Below are 15,293 nucleotides of genomic sequence, written 5' to 3'. Positions count from 1 at the left end.
GTGCTCGAAATGACGGCACACTGAGATAGATAGAGAAAATCCTTGATGGCAGGATTATGGTCAAATGTGTGACGTCACCTTGCCCATACACACACTGAGTGCGCATTGAGAGTCAAATGCAGGCGTAACAAATTTTACCTCCTGCACTGAGAAGGGCCACTCAAGCGGCCCGATGTATGATCACTCGCCGCGTTCATTGGTCGCCTGTAAAGTACCTTTAAATGTAAATAAGTGTAATGTGTAACCGATGGTGAGTTTGTTGCTTGTCCGAACCTGTATCCAAAATTCCCAGTGCTTGTCCGCACTTCCGTACTCGGCCTCTTCGGCAAAAAGAGCACTGTTTTGTCCGATTCGTACCCTTTCGTACCCAGCCTGAGGGTTGGGGTCACCGATTTTAGTCCGGATCAGTGCCTAACGTTAACGTTTATAGGGATATTCCAGGGCCTGTTTGACTTCCGAGGATACAACCAGCACTTCACGAAGGTTTCAGATATTCGTGCAGTAAACCCCTGATGCGATAGTTATATATACACGGGTTAAAATGTCGTCAGGATTTTCCCCACCATTTTTCCCTTTACTTATGTCTGAACTTGCACCGATACCAGGTTTTGAAAAACTGTGCGTTTCTGAGTCCGTCCATTCGAACTATCCAAATAATTTGTTATTTTCTCCAGCACAGGGCCACCGGTACGTACTCTTTCCGTTGTTACCAAGGTACCACATAGATCGCTAACAATTTGTTAGTATGTAGGGATTACGGCCGCCGTATTTTTGTTTGGACTGCTGACCCTGCAGTTCTGTAAGTAACGGAGAGGGTTTGATGTTGACTATTTCTCAAAAGATCTTTGCAGACAATTACATTCTCAAATTCCGACATGACTATCTCATTCTGAAACTTGCGGGTATACTATACCAATCGCTTCCCTGTATCGGCATTACACTGACCGCTTGAACAAGTCTACGTGACCTTTATTCTCGAACTAGTCTCGACTGGCATGACCGTCGCAGATGGTTATCATTGGTTGGTTCGTGGTTTCGGAGAACCCGATGTGTTGGCCGGATTCTTCTTGGCCAACTTCGATTCGCCAATAATTGGCTCTCTTGTGGCCGTCATATCGCAGGTGGCATACTGCTGGCGAATCTATCGTTTGAGCGGTATGAAGATCTTACCGTGTTTTATTGCGGCTGTGGGTACTTCCCGTGCTATCTGAGTTATTGGTTCTCTCAACTTGCATTTTACATGTAGATAGTAATCGGTTCAGAGTTTGCTTACTTCGCTGCAGGAATATTCGTGAGGTCATTCAGTCGCCAATGTCAGCTCTGATCTCACCCAACGCATCTTATAGAATCAAACCCTTAAAGACCTTACACACTGGGAAACGACATCCACCCGATTGGTCATTGTTCGTACTCAATTTTTCGTTGCTCTTTCACGTTAGAATTGCTTCATCGTATCAGGTTTGGGCCATTGGAAATGTTGTCTCCGATAATCTTATAGCTATTCTGATGCTATACTACGTAAGTTACGATTCGTGGTCAACTGCATAACAATTTTAACCGCACTCAACAGCTCCTAAACAATGTCTCTTTGCGCAATGCATCATGGCTTGGTCGAATTGTGAGGTTGATACTCGAATCAAACATGCTGAGTGGTAAGCACCTCCAACCAACAATGAAAGTGAAGTGGTACTCACGAACTACTTCAAGCCCTCGTTTCTGTCCTTCTTGGAGTCTTCACCTTCGTTGATTCGATAAAACCGCCGGTGAGTTGCTTCAGTGTCTTTAGGGCGTGGGTCTAACCGTTCGTAGAAAACGAGCATGTTCTTAGCTCCGTAAGTATCTTTGAATTAGAGTTAGAACTTGACTGACACATTTATCACAGTGGTTATGTACTCTCAAAAATGTGCGCCAGCTGCTAAAATCATTTGACGAAATGACTGAAAAACGTTGTGAAATAGGTACAGCAACTGTATGCTTATCATGCTCAACAACCGTATATACGCCGGGGACATTGGGGAGGAATCAGCCGATTTTGGAGTTGGTGGACATGCTATCCCGCTTCGGCCGAGATACGTACAGGCTTTCGAAAAGGTCGTCGTTAACAAAGAGATGGCAGTGCACGTTGATGATATTTCGGAATTGCCATCCTCAGCATCCTCACTGGGTCCCGAGCAGGATGTCAGATTCTCAGAGGTCTGATCGAGGTTGAGAGCTGGCTTGCCGATTTCAAGTAATGTCCTACTAATAAGACGTTAGCGTCCGATGCGATTATGGAGAGGAATACTCCTGATTCGATGTACCCACTCTCGTTTAATTTTATGCCGATCGTTCACATCCTGTAAAAATCGTGTTTGTAATTCGGGCTCAGTAGAGCCTTAAAGGAGTTGCATTTTCATCCTGTGACTGACTGAGTCTTAGCAATTGCAATCCGGCTTGACGGTAGTTATAATCTAATAATGGCGTGTGTCCAATAGACCCGAACAGATAGAGGAGTAAGGATGGGTGAAGAAACTTGCATCCATCCATCTATCATAGGGTATCATGAGCGACCCAGTATCAACATGGTCAGCCGTTAGGCAAAAGGTGACTAGGCCTAATTTATTATGAAAGCCATGCCGCAGACTTTTTTTGGAGCGGAAAGCTTCTTATAGTTGAAGGCGCGCGCACAATACGTTCCCACTGCTCACAACGTATTCTAACTTTTCATCGTAATACATGCGCTCTACCGTCTATGTTACTACGTGGTTCCCTTTTTTCACTCATTAAAATCAAGAGAAAGATATGATGAAGGGCTTCACCGTGTATCTTAGATTCTGTAGAGACAGTGACCTTTCCCTACCTGAGTGTTTCCGCCGCGTGTTACTCTATTAAGCTTTTATGGTTGACATTTTTATCAATAAGATTGCCTCGCTTTAACCAGTCTAGAGGGAAAAGGATAGCTGTAAAAAAGAAGGAAAGTATGTTTACGCTCCTCGAAACAAAGGTTTTGACAGGGTACCCTGCCAACACACAGCGCGAAACACGAGAGCTCATGATCACTGGTGAGCCGGGCGAGGACTTGATCTCAGCAACAGGGGGAGCGACAAACACACGCTATGATTCTTGTATTTGGTATCTATCGTGAAAAAGTCTAGTAGTATATTTACAAGTCATGTACGAGTACCAGAGGATCGCTAATTCTCAAATTTATTGAATCATCATCTATCCTAATTCTACGTGACGGGATTGGCAGACTCCCAGAAATGGTCACGTTGACGTAGGCGGTGGCAAAGTCAGCGACATGCCGGCGATTGACTAACCCCTGATACAAGTAACATGTATTATCTTTCCAAGCAAGACATTCAAGTTGTTCTCGAAGACACCCTCATAAGAAAGTGAAATCAAGGAACGAGAAAACTTCCAATTTCCCCTAGTGACACCTTGTAATGACCTTCAAGAGCCCTCTACGGCGTGGTATGAGGCATTTGTATGATTCGAAGGCCAGTCTGCCGGCCTGATTGAGGCATTCAACCCAATTAAACACAGATGACATTATTGAATCCTGAAGACATTTCCGGGTAAAATAGTAGTGTAAGTTACGCTACAGCAAAAACAAGAAACCCAATACCTTCTCATGTATAGCCCAACCAAATAGTACTCATAGCCATCGCCGCCGCAGCGAGCAACACAGCAAGTAAAAGGCCAATAGTAACGACTCCTACACCAAAGTCACTCCAAAAACTATTCAAATTAATCACCGGTCTGATAGGCGGCCACACCCTAACCCTCACAGCATGTTTCGTCCCAGGAGAGTTATTCTTCGGTACGATGAACAACGTTTGCCTGGCCTCATCATATCTGTATGCATATTTTTCTTCTGTCCATTGTTTTAGCTTCTTCTGCGCCGCGACTCCATCATCAATGTCATGTTTTCTCCAATCAACATCAGTTTCCACGAGTACTTTTCTGCCGGACGTGAGTTGCGAAGGTAAGAAGATTTCAGTTTCGTAAGATCCTAATTCGTTTTCATCTCTGACGCCTTGAAGAGGTACCATCCACGAGAACGTAAATTCTCCATTCATCATCTCATAACTGAAATCGAGCGGTGTACCCGCTACTTTTGCAGGATATGGTCGGACGATTGCATCGAGGATGCGACCACCACCATCGAGATGAGGAGTGTTTTGTTCGTATTCGAGTAAAAAGTTGGGCATTGCACGGCGCTGAGAAAACCAAGAAAAATTTTCGCCATTCCAGTTATCACCATGTTCGTCGGTGTTATCGGGGTTGTAGTTCCACAAGCTATAACAAACGAGTCAGAACACTTTGATAGGGAATGAGAAGCGAGCGTACTTGAACCCGACTGATGACCGATCGAAGCCGGTGATCATAGCATCCATCATCCGTCTCTGCCAAAGAAATTCCTCCGTCGTAAAGGCTATTCCTTGGCTATAATGTAGAGAACGACCTCAACAAGGAACATAGTCATATGAATCTGATTCTTACTTCATATCCATAGGTATACCACATTCTCCGAATATCACGGGTACATTGCCCAGAGATTTATATGCTTCTTCTTTCAGATTACGAATTTGAAGACTATAGTTGTTCCGAGCACCGACGTGACCCCAGTAGAAAGCTTTCAAAGGGAACATTCCCTGTGCTATTGATGACCAAAAAGACAAGAGTGGAGTAAGTGACGACTTACCCGCGACAGGCCTTGAACATTAACAGAGAATTCGCCAAAGGACTTATTGAATAGTGAGTACAAGTCGTACCAATGTGGCGCATACACCATGTTGGGAAGGCGGTGTTCTGTCCAGGAAGGAGGGCAATACTATAACAATGTAATTGAAAATGAAGCGTGTGTGGCGAAAGAAAGTGTACCTCATTGGGTATAGGTTCAACGAACAAGAGTTTGCTCGAAGACGTCGCTTTCAGCACTCTATCCGCCCAATTTTTCAGAAAGGGATAGTAATGGTCGGTGTACCAATCGACCTGTGCCAAATCAGTCTGAGTGAAACCTAGCAGCTGTATGTATGCTCCTAACCTTCTTTCCGCTGACCGGATGTTTGAGGAAATAATTCTCCCTCAACACAACTGCCTGGTTTTTGGTTTTACACCATCCCCAAACACCGTGCATCTCCCACAAACATTGTCCCTTAGTCGGTCCATCTTCCTTCCACGCCCTCTTCTTTCCTTCGTTCAGTATCGTTTGTTTTGTCTGCCTCGACGGCATGGGCCATGAGCGAGTCCAGCCTCGTACGAGCGTCGGGTGCCCAGCACCCAGCTGGAAGGACTCAATGGTTGAGGGAATATGAGAGAGGTGAAGTTCGGTGTTGTAATCAAAGGAATACATTGACTTAAGGGCAATGTAACCTCTGTGAGGTTCATTCATCATCTGAAAACCGATAACACCCTCAAGGTTACCCACTGCATTCACAAGAGCATCCCACGCGTTCAAAAACGCGTCTTGAAGGAATTGCTGAATGGAAGTACCATCTTCAGTCTTCAGTTTGGGAGCAAAGGTATCACCGCCCCAAAACAGGGTACTATACCACATATATCAGCAGCATTCTGTATCAGAGGAGTCGAATATTTACTTCATTGTCGATGCGGCCAGCTTGTGATATCCAGTCGGCCATAGTCCTTTTTCTGTTTCATCGTGACCGCCTCCGCGCATCCCCCCCAACCAGGCGGCGCCAGTTTCTTCCAGTGCGTTCAGATCGAAGCCAGCAGCTTCAACTGTCCACGCTGGTGCACCCGAACCGCCAGTGTACCGAGACCAGACATCTTGGTGAAGAGAAACGTATGCTATAAGACCGTATTTCGGCAGGAGTGATAGTAATTCGCGAAGATACGTTAGGTATTCTTGGTCATATATTCCACTATGACATTCAGCTGAAATTTTGGGTATAAGAAAATTGGAACTACGTACGGTCCTTGGTGTTCTATAGCCTCCCATGTCACAATAAAACGAACTATAGTAGAAATGTAATCTTTGTTAAATCACGGCATAAAAAGACACGCACTGAATGTTAAGCCCCACTTTCTCAACCTAGAGAAATGCTCATGGGCCTCAGACAATGGAAAGGGATGTCCGATAAAAGTCACAGCCTTTGGGTCATCAGGAAACTCCTCGTTCGAATGGTTGACGGGACTAAGAGGATAAGGAGAAAAGCCGAATAGGAATAAAGACGGACCCACATTTTACAGTTTCCTGAAAGATTAACACCACGAAGGTTACAAACACGACCGTACCCATCAACGAAATCTCGTCCTTTTAGACGAATCCCACCACCTGTACTCAAAGGAGACCAATCGTGGGCGTATGATGTTACAGAGCCTGGCTTGTACTGAGATCCCTTTGAGGGGTGTTTCTGGGAATATGGAGGTTAAGAAACAAGTGAAAACACTTCAAGGAAACAACTTAAGCGTACAACGTCGTCCACAAGAATATAAGAACCATCGGTGGACTGGGGATTGAACATTGCAGTCGGCCCGCCCTGGCCACGTCTCCAATGTACTTAAGCAATGTAATGCAGTAACTTCGGCTAAATACATTACATAAGCAACACAGGTGATATAGATGAGGATGATCATATGTCACCTCGTTAGCCAATGAATACCGAGTGCGTTGCATTATCCCCGCCAACACTTTCTAATGAACTTTGAAGTTGCCTTGGACGCCAGGTGCTAATTATAACACCATCTTCATACCTACCATGAATAACCTATGCACAACTGTGCGCGCCGAACGCCGGATGCGACACACAGTAAATGAGGATATTAGAGCCCGATTACCCCGGCGCCTTGCCGGCGCCCCTGTTCGACGATATGAACAAAAATATAACTAAGACGTTTATAAACATATATAGTGCGTCCGGTTTCCTTTGACCAATTCTCGCCCGACCATGGCTACTTTCCGATTGATCGCTGGTATTGCTGCGCTAGCCGTACTCATCGTTATACAAGGAATCAGAGAACGTTTGCGTCTCAAGACAATCATGCCACCTGGTCCCAAATTAGCATGGTTGGGTTTAGGTGATAACAAAGGCGAGATGCCTAGACGTGAAGCTTGGAAGACCTTTGCAAAGTGGCATGCACAATACGGTTAAAATTCATATTTTTTGCACCCATGATGCTGTTGATTCCAAGGTTGTTTGAAGGGCCGGTTGTGTCAGCAATTGTAGGACCAACGCGTATCATAGGTGAGTGAGATGACTTCGAGTTTTCAGTTCCAGGCTTATCTTCGATATTCTATTTTCTCTTCAGTTTTAGGCACAGTAAAGGCCGCTTCTGATCTTCTGGAAAAACGCAGCAATATTTACTCTAGTCGTCCTCGCGAAATAGTCTCGTGAGCACCTGAAAATTACCGTGTGACACCTCACTCGTACAATTTTTTGGTTAGGGGAGAAATATATTCGGGGTCGATGAGAGGAATTGGCATGCCCTATGGCCAAAGATGGAGAAACTGGCGATCAGTGAGTTCTTAACTAAAAATACCGGGGGACTTAATATAATCTATGCGCGATCCTCTACAGCTCATTCACGCGGGTTTCTCTACAGAATCGGCCAAGAAGTACAAACCGCAGCAATCATTAGAAGCAAGAATCACCCTAAAAGATTTGATGGACGAAAAAGACTCTAACCAAGTCCTTGGCCTCGTTCGCCGGTAAGTCACTGTCTCGCTCTACCTTCGCTTCCAGGCTTGCTGATTGAAATAGGTTTTCTATATCAGTTTTGACAAATGTAAGTTATGGGAGACGTGTCAAGACTCTTCAAGACAAAATCGTGTTGGAGAATAGCGAAATCGACAACTGTAAGCTGTAAATGATTGTAGAACAACCTTCCTTCAACTAATCAATCATTGACTCGTCAAGACTTGTTCAAGTATGTCATGATCTCGAACGCAATGTAATCTACTCATACTCATATCCTTTTCCCATGAGTTAGGGAATTGTGAGGCACGCATTTTCTTGTTTTACAAATCAGTCACGGTATTTTCTTAGATCTGGGAGATCCATAGTTGAAGATGTAAGTCGTTTTTGCTCAGAATCATGATGCGTAACTCACGATTTGGTAGTGGCCAATCCTTTTATACCTTCCAGTATGTGCAGCCTAATATATACTTGCCAGCCGTTTACGAGGATTTAGAAATGGCTACAATGGTTCCGCTGGGAGCCCGAAAGGATGCGGCGTCGCGATACGAAGGTCTATATGAACCTTCTCAATGATGTTGAAAAACGCATCGCGAACGGCAGTGCAAAGTTTTCTGTCGCTGCCCGTGGTTTGCAAAAGCAACAGGACTGGGGTCTTAACAAATTGGAACTTGCATATGCCTGTTCTGCTCCTTGGCAAGCAGGAGTATCCGCAGTATGTTTCTATTCATGTGAATTTCCGTTTTTCGGTGACTACCTTGTATGCAGACAAGTTATGCTATCCTCAATTTCTTAGGTACGTTCTATCAGCCACCTCAGATTGCGGCGTTCTCAGAACGTGGTTTTGTCTAGTGGCCATGCTACTCAATCCGGAAGTCTTACGAAAGGCTCAAGAGGAGATTGATCGAGTCGTCGGTCGAACCCGTCAGCCTGATTTTGGCGATATGGAAAGTCTTCCCTACATGGATGCACTTTGCAAAGAGATACTACGCTGGAGGCCAATAGGACCGCTGGGAGTAGCCCACAGCAATATTGTTGAAGATGTATACGAGGGCATGTATATTCCAGCCGGAAGCAAGGTATATGCAAACATCGAGTAAGTCAGCCATGTTTCCCAGGTCTCCCCATTCGTATATAACTCAACACCTTTACGTCACGTAGATTGATGTCCAAAGATCCCATGGTAAGCTCAAGATTCCTTTGAACTATTTGTGTTGTGTACCACCTATCAGGCATACCCCAACCCTGAGGAATTCCGGCCTGAGAGGTGGTTAGGCCCAGACCCCGCTCCAGCCTTCCCAGGTGCATTCGGTTTTGGACGACGTCAATGTCCGGGCAAGCACATCGCTTTAAATGCTATCTTAATTGTCGTAGTGAAGTACGTTACCTTCGAGTCTCACATACATTTATACCAAGATTTTTCCCCCTTCGTAATAGGTTGACATGGGCATTTGATATTCATCCCCGTATTGATATCGCGACGGGCAACCCAATCGTTCCGGATCCAGATGATTTGGTTGGTGAAATTATACGCGGGCCGAGAGATGTACCTTGTACGTTCCATGTAAGGGGAAATCCCGAGCAAACGCGGGCGGTAATCCTTGCTGAAGCAGAAGCGGCTGAGATAGAAGCTCTCGAATTTAATGTTGATGCGTAACGGTGTATTTGTTATGAACTGTCTTTTATTCAATATATTGAAAGAAAGCCTGATCTTATACCTAGTCAAACGGAACAGGTCTAATTCCTGGTCCATCGAGTCCACCAGCTTTCATTCGATTTTCCTTTGCAGCAGCAAACATCGACGGCACAGGTATGCCGCAACAATCGCCCCATCCGAAATCTCTGTCTACGGGACCGCCAACTTCCTTCATAGTATGTGCATGTCCATAATGCTCGTCATTCTCTTTCAGACCGTTTGATTGCGGTGGCATGGGTCCATCATAGAATAGAATAGATCCAAATAGAAAGTGTTGAATCACGGGAAGTTTATTGAGAACTTCTGCTTTGAACATTTTGATCATACCGGAATTGACTTTATCCCAAGTTTTGACGGCAGAGATATCGTCAAGCATGGGAGAATGCCAGCGAAGGGAGGCGGATTTAATCTGAAAGTTATGTCAAGAAAGGTACAGAATGAATGGTTAAGCTTACAGAGTTGATGAAAGCAATACAAGCAAAGTAAATATAATGCTTCGAGTATTCCTCCACGACTTCAGGGTCATGAATGGCTTTAGGCCGAATATACTTGTGACCTAGGTAAGTAGGTCAGTATGAAAGGTCACCGAAACATATTTAATTTCAGGCTGACCACGAAGTTGGGCAGAACCCCAAAGAAACGGCAAGAAGTGATAGTCGTCCAGTCCCCAGACTCCATGAGAACCAGCTGGTTCAAGCCAATATGTCGACTGCAGCGTACGCATCACGTTGAGATATCTGAATAGGCGATATAAGTTGTCTGATAGCACAAGCGAAGCTCAGAGCGGACCTCCAAAACACACGAAGCACTAGGGCCTTGTGGTCGGTCTGCCCGATGACACCGAGATGCTCGAGACAGTACCTAGAAGCAATCGTCAGCAATCAGTGGCAGAAGATGCAGGTTCCAAACTTACATCCAACACAGAAAATTCAATTCCATGCCACTTCCATAGTCAATTCTGGCCCGGCTACCCCAAGACTCGTTGAAGTAAGTGGAGACTTCAGGAATACTCTCCTTCGGTATGTTGGGAAGATTTTCATGTAGCTGGTGAGATATCTGCATTCTTACACCGTTTGTTCATTACCGGAGACAACAATGTGAGACTATTGACGCACCTCGTGAACTTTGTCGTAGAAAGTTCGGAAGGCAGGGTTACCAAACCGTGAAGCAGCATTGTTTACGGGAGGCGTTTCATTGCAAAGAAGTTCGACCTTGTCAATGACATTGATCATAGCTCTGATCCCCTAAGAAATAAGAATTGAGATTAGACTCCCAGGATGGTTGATGCTGTCGTACCTCCGACTCGTCGCATGCGTCCGTCAATTTGGCCCCAACGACCGCCTCGTTCAAGATCTCAATGTATGTTAGAATGTTCTTGTGAGTCTCGGAGGTCTGAAACCATTCCAGCTGTTCTTTTGTGAGGATGAATCTGCGAGGCTCCTGGAACGTCATCGTAAAGAAGAGATCATGACGCAACCCTAACCCTACCTTTTCTGCCTTATGCCTACTCCAGTCGCTACCCTCAGGGCCTCTTTAGAGCGCCATAATGACACCTTCGAGTCGCTACTGGGGCTCATACCAGCGAAATATTACCTTGCGCAAGATGGTAACGAAGACCAGGTGCGTTTGTAACTCCAAGTTCGTTCAAAACTAATTCTTGTAGTAGATTGCGTCAAAATATCAAAAACACAAGAAAAACAAAAAGGAAGACAGGCTAGCTATCAAAGAAGCTTCTAAAAAAGCAAAGAAAGCAAAAGTAAGTACGAGTGCTGATGCCCAAGGTCGCGCGAGTGTTCAACATTTTCTAGCTCGACCCCACAAATAATAAATCTGTGATCGAAATACAAAACGAGGCTTTCCAAACGCAGGAGGATAAGCAAGCCAAGAAGCGTACAAAGCGAACACTTCCCGAACCACAATCCGACGACGATCCATCTGGGGACGACGTGGCCATGCAGGTTGACTTTGACCTAGGCGCTGAAGGAGAAAAAAATGATTCAGATGTAGGAGAGAAACTCGTTCCTATGCCTGAGACCAACGGTATTGAGGCTCTACGCAACAAACTACATATCCGGATGGCGGAAATGCGGAACAAAGGACGACCAGCACCAACAAAAGGCGAACCCGGCGATCGAGATGAACTATTGGAGGAACGGAGAAGACAGCGTGCTGCCATGCGGGAACGACGAAGAAAGGAGACAAAAGAGAGAATCAAGCGGGCAGAAGAAATGAAAGGGAAAAAGAACAAGGATAGCAGGGAGGAAAGAAAGAAGGGTAATTCTACCAAGGTTCGCCAGAAGCACGATAGTCGTATTTTTTTTTCCCCGCGCTCACAATACTCTTCTACGCAACAGACTCAATTACTCGTGCCAGATCAGACAACTTCCCAACGCAGTGGTCCTCAGTCCAAAATGACGAACGTAACCTTCGGGAACATCGCCGGACAATCCTCCAAAAAGTCTGAAAAACTAAAAACGACGTCTGATCCGCAACAAGCCCTCGAGCAACTCGCAGCGCGGAAGGAAAGACTCGCCTCAATGTCCGAAGAGAAGCGCGCAGCAATAGAAGAGAAAGAAAAATGGGAAAAGGCCGAGGCACGGCTGGAGGGCGTGAAAATCCGCGACGACGAAACGAGGCTAAAGAAGGCAGCAAAACGAAAGGAAAAGACGAAGGTGAAGAGTAAAAAGTCTTGGTACGTCGGACCATTTCATAAGATTAGTGATGATTGTACTCATCTAGAGTCTAGGGACGAAAGGAAAGAACAGGTTGCCGCTTCTATGGCTGCGAAGCAGAAGAAGCGTACTGATAATATTGCGTCGCGGAATGAGAGAAAAAAGGATAAGAAAAAGGGGAAGGCGAGGCCCGGATTCGAAGGAAAGTCCTTTGGAAAAAGTAGCGGAAAACCTAAAGGAAAGAAATAATCGTGTACGCGTACATTCATTATTGTATAATTTTCAGGTTCAGTCATGATCAATCTTTTATTACATCTCTAATCGATTCCAAATCTTTAGGGCCAAAGCATTAGAGAGAATGCTTCAAAAGGTGATTGTTTATATATATAATGAAGCCGACGAAGCGTTTCGGAGTGGCTATCTTAAACCCTCACAGTCTTTAGACTCACATGTTGATTTACATCGTGGGATTGCTATGATCATTTTCCCATGTTTGACAGTTATAAATTGAGCGTCAAAACGCTGTCAGCTGCTGCGCAAAATCGCCATGAGGTTTCCCTTTCACTTTGGGTTGGTGGCAGTAGTCTATGCTGCACCTCAGGTCAAGATTGGGAAAACCACTCTCTTTGGAAGGGACGTGACTGGCTTGAAACAAGATTTTTTCGGAGGTGTGTAGAACTCGACCTGGGCAACAACGGAGCAGTTTAGGACTTCATTTAATTCAGGGATCCCTTATGCGGAGCCTCCTCTTGGCGATCTCAGGCTAAAGTTTCCGGTGCCAAAGACAGAACTTGATTCACCTTCTTTCGACGCATCAAACTTCGGACCATCTTGTCTTCAACCTGTAGGTACTCTCCTCGACGACTTTAGAATTTTTTTGATCAATGTTCTTGATAGGGCCTCCCTGTGCCCTTGCTTTCTGAAGATTGTCTGACGATAAATGTATTCAGACCTTCGAATCTTCTACCCGATGCCAAATTACCAGTGGTGCGCCCATCAATGAATAAACGTATTTCCCCGTCCGTGACAAACCGTAATCGAAATGCTCGCCCTATTAATTTTTTTGGACGTGGGTGATTTTGCACTTCCAGAGAAATTGATCTCTGATCGCAGGATGCAGTCATGGCGGTGGCTTCCTATACGGTAGCTCGACGGAGTATAATGCCAGTCTTATTGTCGCACGTAGCGTCGCTAGAGTAAACGTTTACTATGATTTTCTTGTTTCATCTCTTCATTTCTCTTTCAGGGAACTCCTTTGATCTGTGTCAGTTTTAATTACCGTCTTGGTCCACTTGGTTACCCTCAAGGCAAAGAAGGTTAGTCATTGCATTAATTTGGTACTACACATTGATTGTGATTCTGTTGCAGCTGCCCATCAAAGATCACTTAATTTGGGGCTACGAGATCAGATCGCTGCATTGGAATGGGTTCAACATAATATAGATGCGTTTGGTGGAGATAAGAACAAGGTTTGTTGTAATGTTATTCTGGATTTAATCGGACGCAATTGATTGTGCCTGTACTTAGGTTACTATTGCTGGGGAAAGCGCAGGAGCCATCATGAATTCCATCCTTTACCTGAATTCACCTCTCGATAAACTCGTTCGCGGAGCGGCATGTGTCATCTTTTGCCTTTTTTTTTGAATGGTTTTTTGACGGACGGAGTAGATTCTCGAGTCAGGCAGTCAAGCCACTTCCATGAACTTTTATCCCAAGCGCAGAGAAGGCAATTGGGAAAATTTTGTCGCCGGTGTTGAATCCTGTGCCTCCACTGCGACTTCTGGTCATACTTTTGACTGCTTGCGGACGGCCAATGAATTAGAAATATATTCAGGAATAATGAACTCTATCAAAAAATCTCCCGAAGTGTTTCCCTTCTTCCCCACTATTGATGGACCTGGTGGGTTATATCCCGATGTGCCATCAAGGTTATTTTCGAGAGGGAAATTTGCGCGGGTACCATTCATAAGTGGAACTAATCTTGACGAAGGTGAGTCTAGCTCCGGTGTCGGTTAACGGCGTGTAAGTCAATCTCTCATCTAGGTACCATGTTTGTTCCTCCGACAATCAATTCTGAAGAGGAGATCCGTCAGTATATCATTGCCAATTACTCCCCTCCTATCGTTCCACCGGCCGAACTCGACAGGGCAGTGGACAAGTTATTGCAGCTATATCCCGATATTCCGGCTCTTGGTTCTCCGTTTAACACCGGTGATGAAACATTCCACTTACCTTCATCATTCAAACGTATTTCCGCGCTCGGTAAGGACCTTACTTCCTTTAAGCTCTATTTTCCTTCTCATGCTCATTTTCAGTTGGCGATCTTTGGTTCCAGTCGCAGCGGCGATTCTGGCAACAGACAGCCACGAAGGCGGGCGTCAAGAGTTGGGGATATCTATTTACACATTCTGATCCATTCCTTCACCCACCCTTCCTCGGAGGTAAGATCTTATCCTCGTTTGAGCTACCCTTTGGCATGGTACTCAATTCCATGGTACAGTCGCTCACTCGGACGAGGTAACATATGTATACGGAGTGCCAAATGATCCATCCCCCTCGTCCCATTCATTGAGTAAGGTCATGATGGATTATTGGATTTCATTTGTAACAAGCTTGGATCCAAATGACGGAAAAGGCGACGAACGTAGGTGGTTATATTCTGTTTGATTTAACTTACTGACAGTTTTCATATTGTGTAGGACCTCTATGGGAACAGTACGCCAGTGACAATGAACGTCTGATCCAGTTTGACGGCGATGGCATCGAAATGATCGATGATTCATTCCGCAAAGCACAGATGGACTACATCAATTCTATTCCCCTTGTATTTTTGCATTGAATGACGAAGAAGCTCTCCGGCAATCCTGGACAACTCGTAGTACGAACTTAATGACGTTTCATCGCCCTGTAAACGTATATACATGAACCACCGGCATAAGGCGTATAATGGAACAAAGATTGTATGGTGGTACATATTTACGTCCTGGAACTTAGCGCAAAAAGGAAGGTTGTGCATCAGAGCGATTCAGGGTCCCCGTGACTTTCGAACCAACAACCACATGGGCCACTGGCGTCGAGTTAACCTGAGCAGAGATTGTTGCCGAACATGCTTTGTGTATCATATGGACACACTGACTTTCCTGGGTACTTCCTTTCCTTTTGCATTCGTTCAGAATACAAGCTCATGCCCATCATTCCCCTTGTTAGGTCTTTTCGAAGCCACCAGTCATATATCACCTTTGTGTCAAGATCAACGCTTTTTCCGTGATTAACACAATACCGGCA

The 15,293-nt window shown here is 45.1% G+C and overlaps 6 protein-coding genes across 6 annotated transcripts; 4 read left to right on the top strand and 2 right to left on the bottom strand.

The window, feature by feature from the left end:
* Window positions 1-580: 580 nt before the first annotated feature.
* Window positions 581-2,199, top strand: AGABI2DRAFT_121047 (hypothetical protein; the record flags this gene model as incomplete). Its single annotated transcript, XM_006455040.1, has 13 exons — window positions 581-618; window positions 675-687; window positions 745-799; window positions 852-902; window positions 958-1,187; window positions 1,247-1,291; window positions 1,347-1,403; window positions 1,459-1,518; window positions 1,571-1,652; window positions 1,708-1,763; window positions 1,810-1,832; window positions 1,883-1,903; window positions 1,959-2,199. The coding sequence occupies 13 exons, from the start codon at window positions 581-583 to the stop codon at window positions 2,197-2,199; spliced, it is 972 nt and encodes a 323-aa protein (XP_006455103.1).
* A 1,311-nt stretch (window positions 2,200-3,510) lies between these two features.
* Window positions 3,511-6,472, bottom strand: AGABI2DRAFT_194782 (hypothetical protein; the record flags this gene model as incomplete). The annotated part of the gene is made up of 11 exons (XM_006455039.1): window positions 3,511-4,281; window positions 4,333-4,428; window positions 4,486-4,637; window positions 4,688-4,816; window positions 4,867-4,977; window positions 5,030-5,531; window positions 5,583-5,867; window positions 5,918-5,960; window positions 6,012-6,139; window positions 6,187-6,359; window positions 6,414-6,472. Coding segments are annotated over 11 exons (2,348 nt in total), but the record flags the coding sequence as incomplete, so codon positions are not given.
* Window positions 6,473-8,488: 2,016 nt separating this feature from the next.
* On the top strand, window positions 8,489-8,986 carry AGABI2DRAFT_56008 (hypothetical protein; the record flags this gene model as incomplete). Its single annotated transcript, XM_006455038.1, has 3 exons — window positions 8,489-8,736; window positions 8,802-8,823; window positions 8,873-8,986. Coding segments are annotated over 3 exons (384 nt in total), but the record flags the coding sequence as incomplete, so codon positions are not given.
* Window positions 8,987-9,118: 132 nt separating this feature from the next.
* AGABI2DRAFT_194781 (hypothetical protein) lies at window positions 9,119-10,795 on the bottom strand. The gene is made up of 7 exons (XM_006455037.1): window positions 10,633-10,795; window positions 10,452-10,580; window positions 10,250-10,392; window positions 10,126-10,197; window positions 9,949-10,073; window positions 9,792-9,892; window positions 9,119-9,745 (listed from the first exon to the last, which is right to left on the bottom strand). Exons 1-7 carry the CDS (start codon window positions 10,786-10,788, stop codon window positions 9,359-9,361), a joined length of 1,113 nt encoding a protein of 370 aa, XP_006455100.1. The 5' UTR covers window positions 10,789-10,795; the 3' UTR covers window positions 9,119-9,358.
* A 41-nt stretch (window positions 10,796-10,836) lies between these two features.
* Window positions 10,837-12,257, top strand: AGABI2DRAFT_187555 (hypothetical protein; the record flags this gene model as incomplete). The annotated part of the gene is made up of 5 exons (XM_006455036.1): window positions 10,837-10,956; window positions 11,003-11,092; window positions 11,145-11,624; window positions 11,691-12,028; window positions 12,083-12,257. 5 exons carry the CDS (start codon window positions 10,837-10,839, stop codon window positions 12,255-12,257), a joined length of 1,203 nt encoding a protein of 400 aa, XP_006455099.1.
* Window positions 12,258-13,444: 1,187 nt separating this feature from the next.
* AGABI2DRAFT_194778 (hypothetical protein) lies at window positions 13,445-14,959 on the top strand. Its single transcript, XM_006455035.1, has 7 exons — window positions 13,445-13,477; window positions 13,536-13,622; window positions 13,677-13,998; window positions 14,052-14,270; window positions 14,324-14,449; window positions 14,509-14,652; window positions 14,708-14,959. Exons 2-7 carry the CDS (start codon window positions 13,569-13,571, stop codon window positions 14,845-14,847), a joined length of 1,005 nt encoding a protein of 334 aa, XP_006455098.1. The 5' UTR covers window positions 13,445-13,477; window positions 13,536-13,568; the 3' UTR covers window positions 14,848-14,959.
* Window positions 14,960-15,293: the final 334 nt, after the last annotated feature.

The sequence above is a fragment of the Agaricus bisporus genome (genome assembly GCF_000300575.1).
Source record: "Agaricus bisporus var. bisporus H97 unplaced genomic scaffold AGABI2scaffold_10, whole genome shotgun sequence".
Taxonomy (NCBI): Eukaryota; Fungi; Basidiomycota; class Agaricomycetes; order Agaricales; family Agaricaceae; genus Agaricus; species Agaricus bisporus.
Note: the sequence above shows the minus strand (reverse complement) of the source record. Positions and strands in the feature narration are given on the sequence as shown.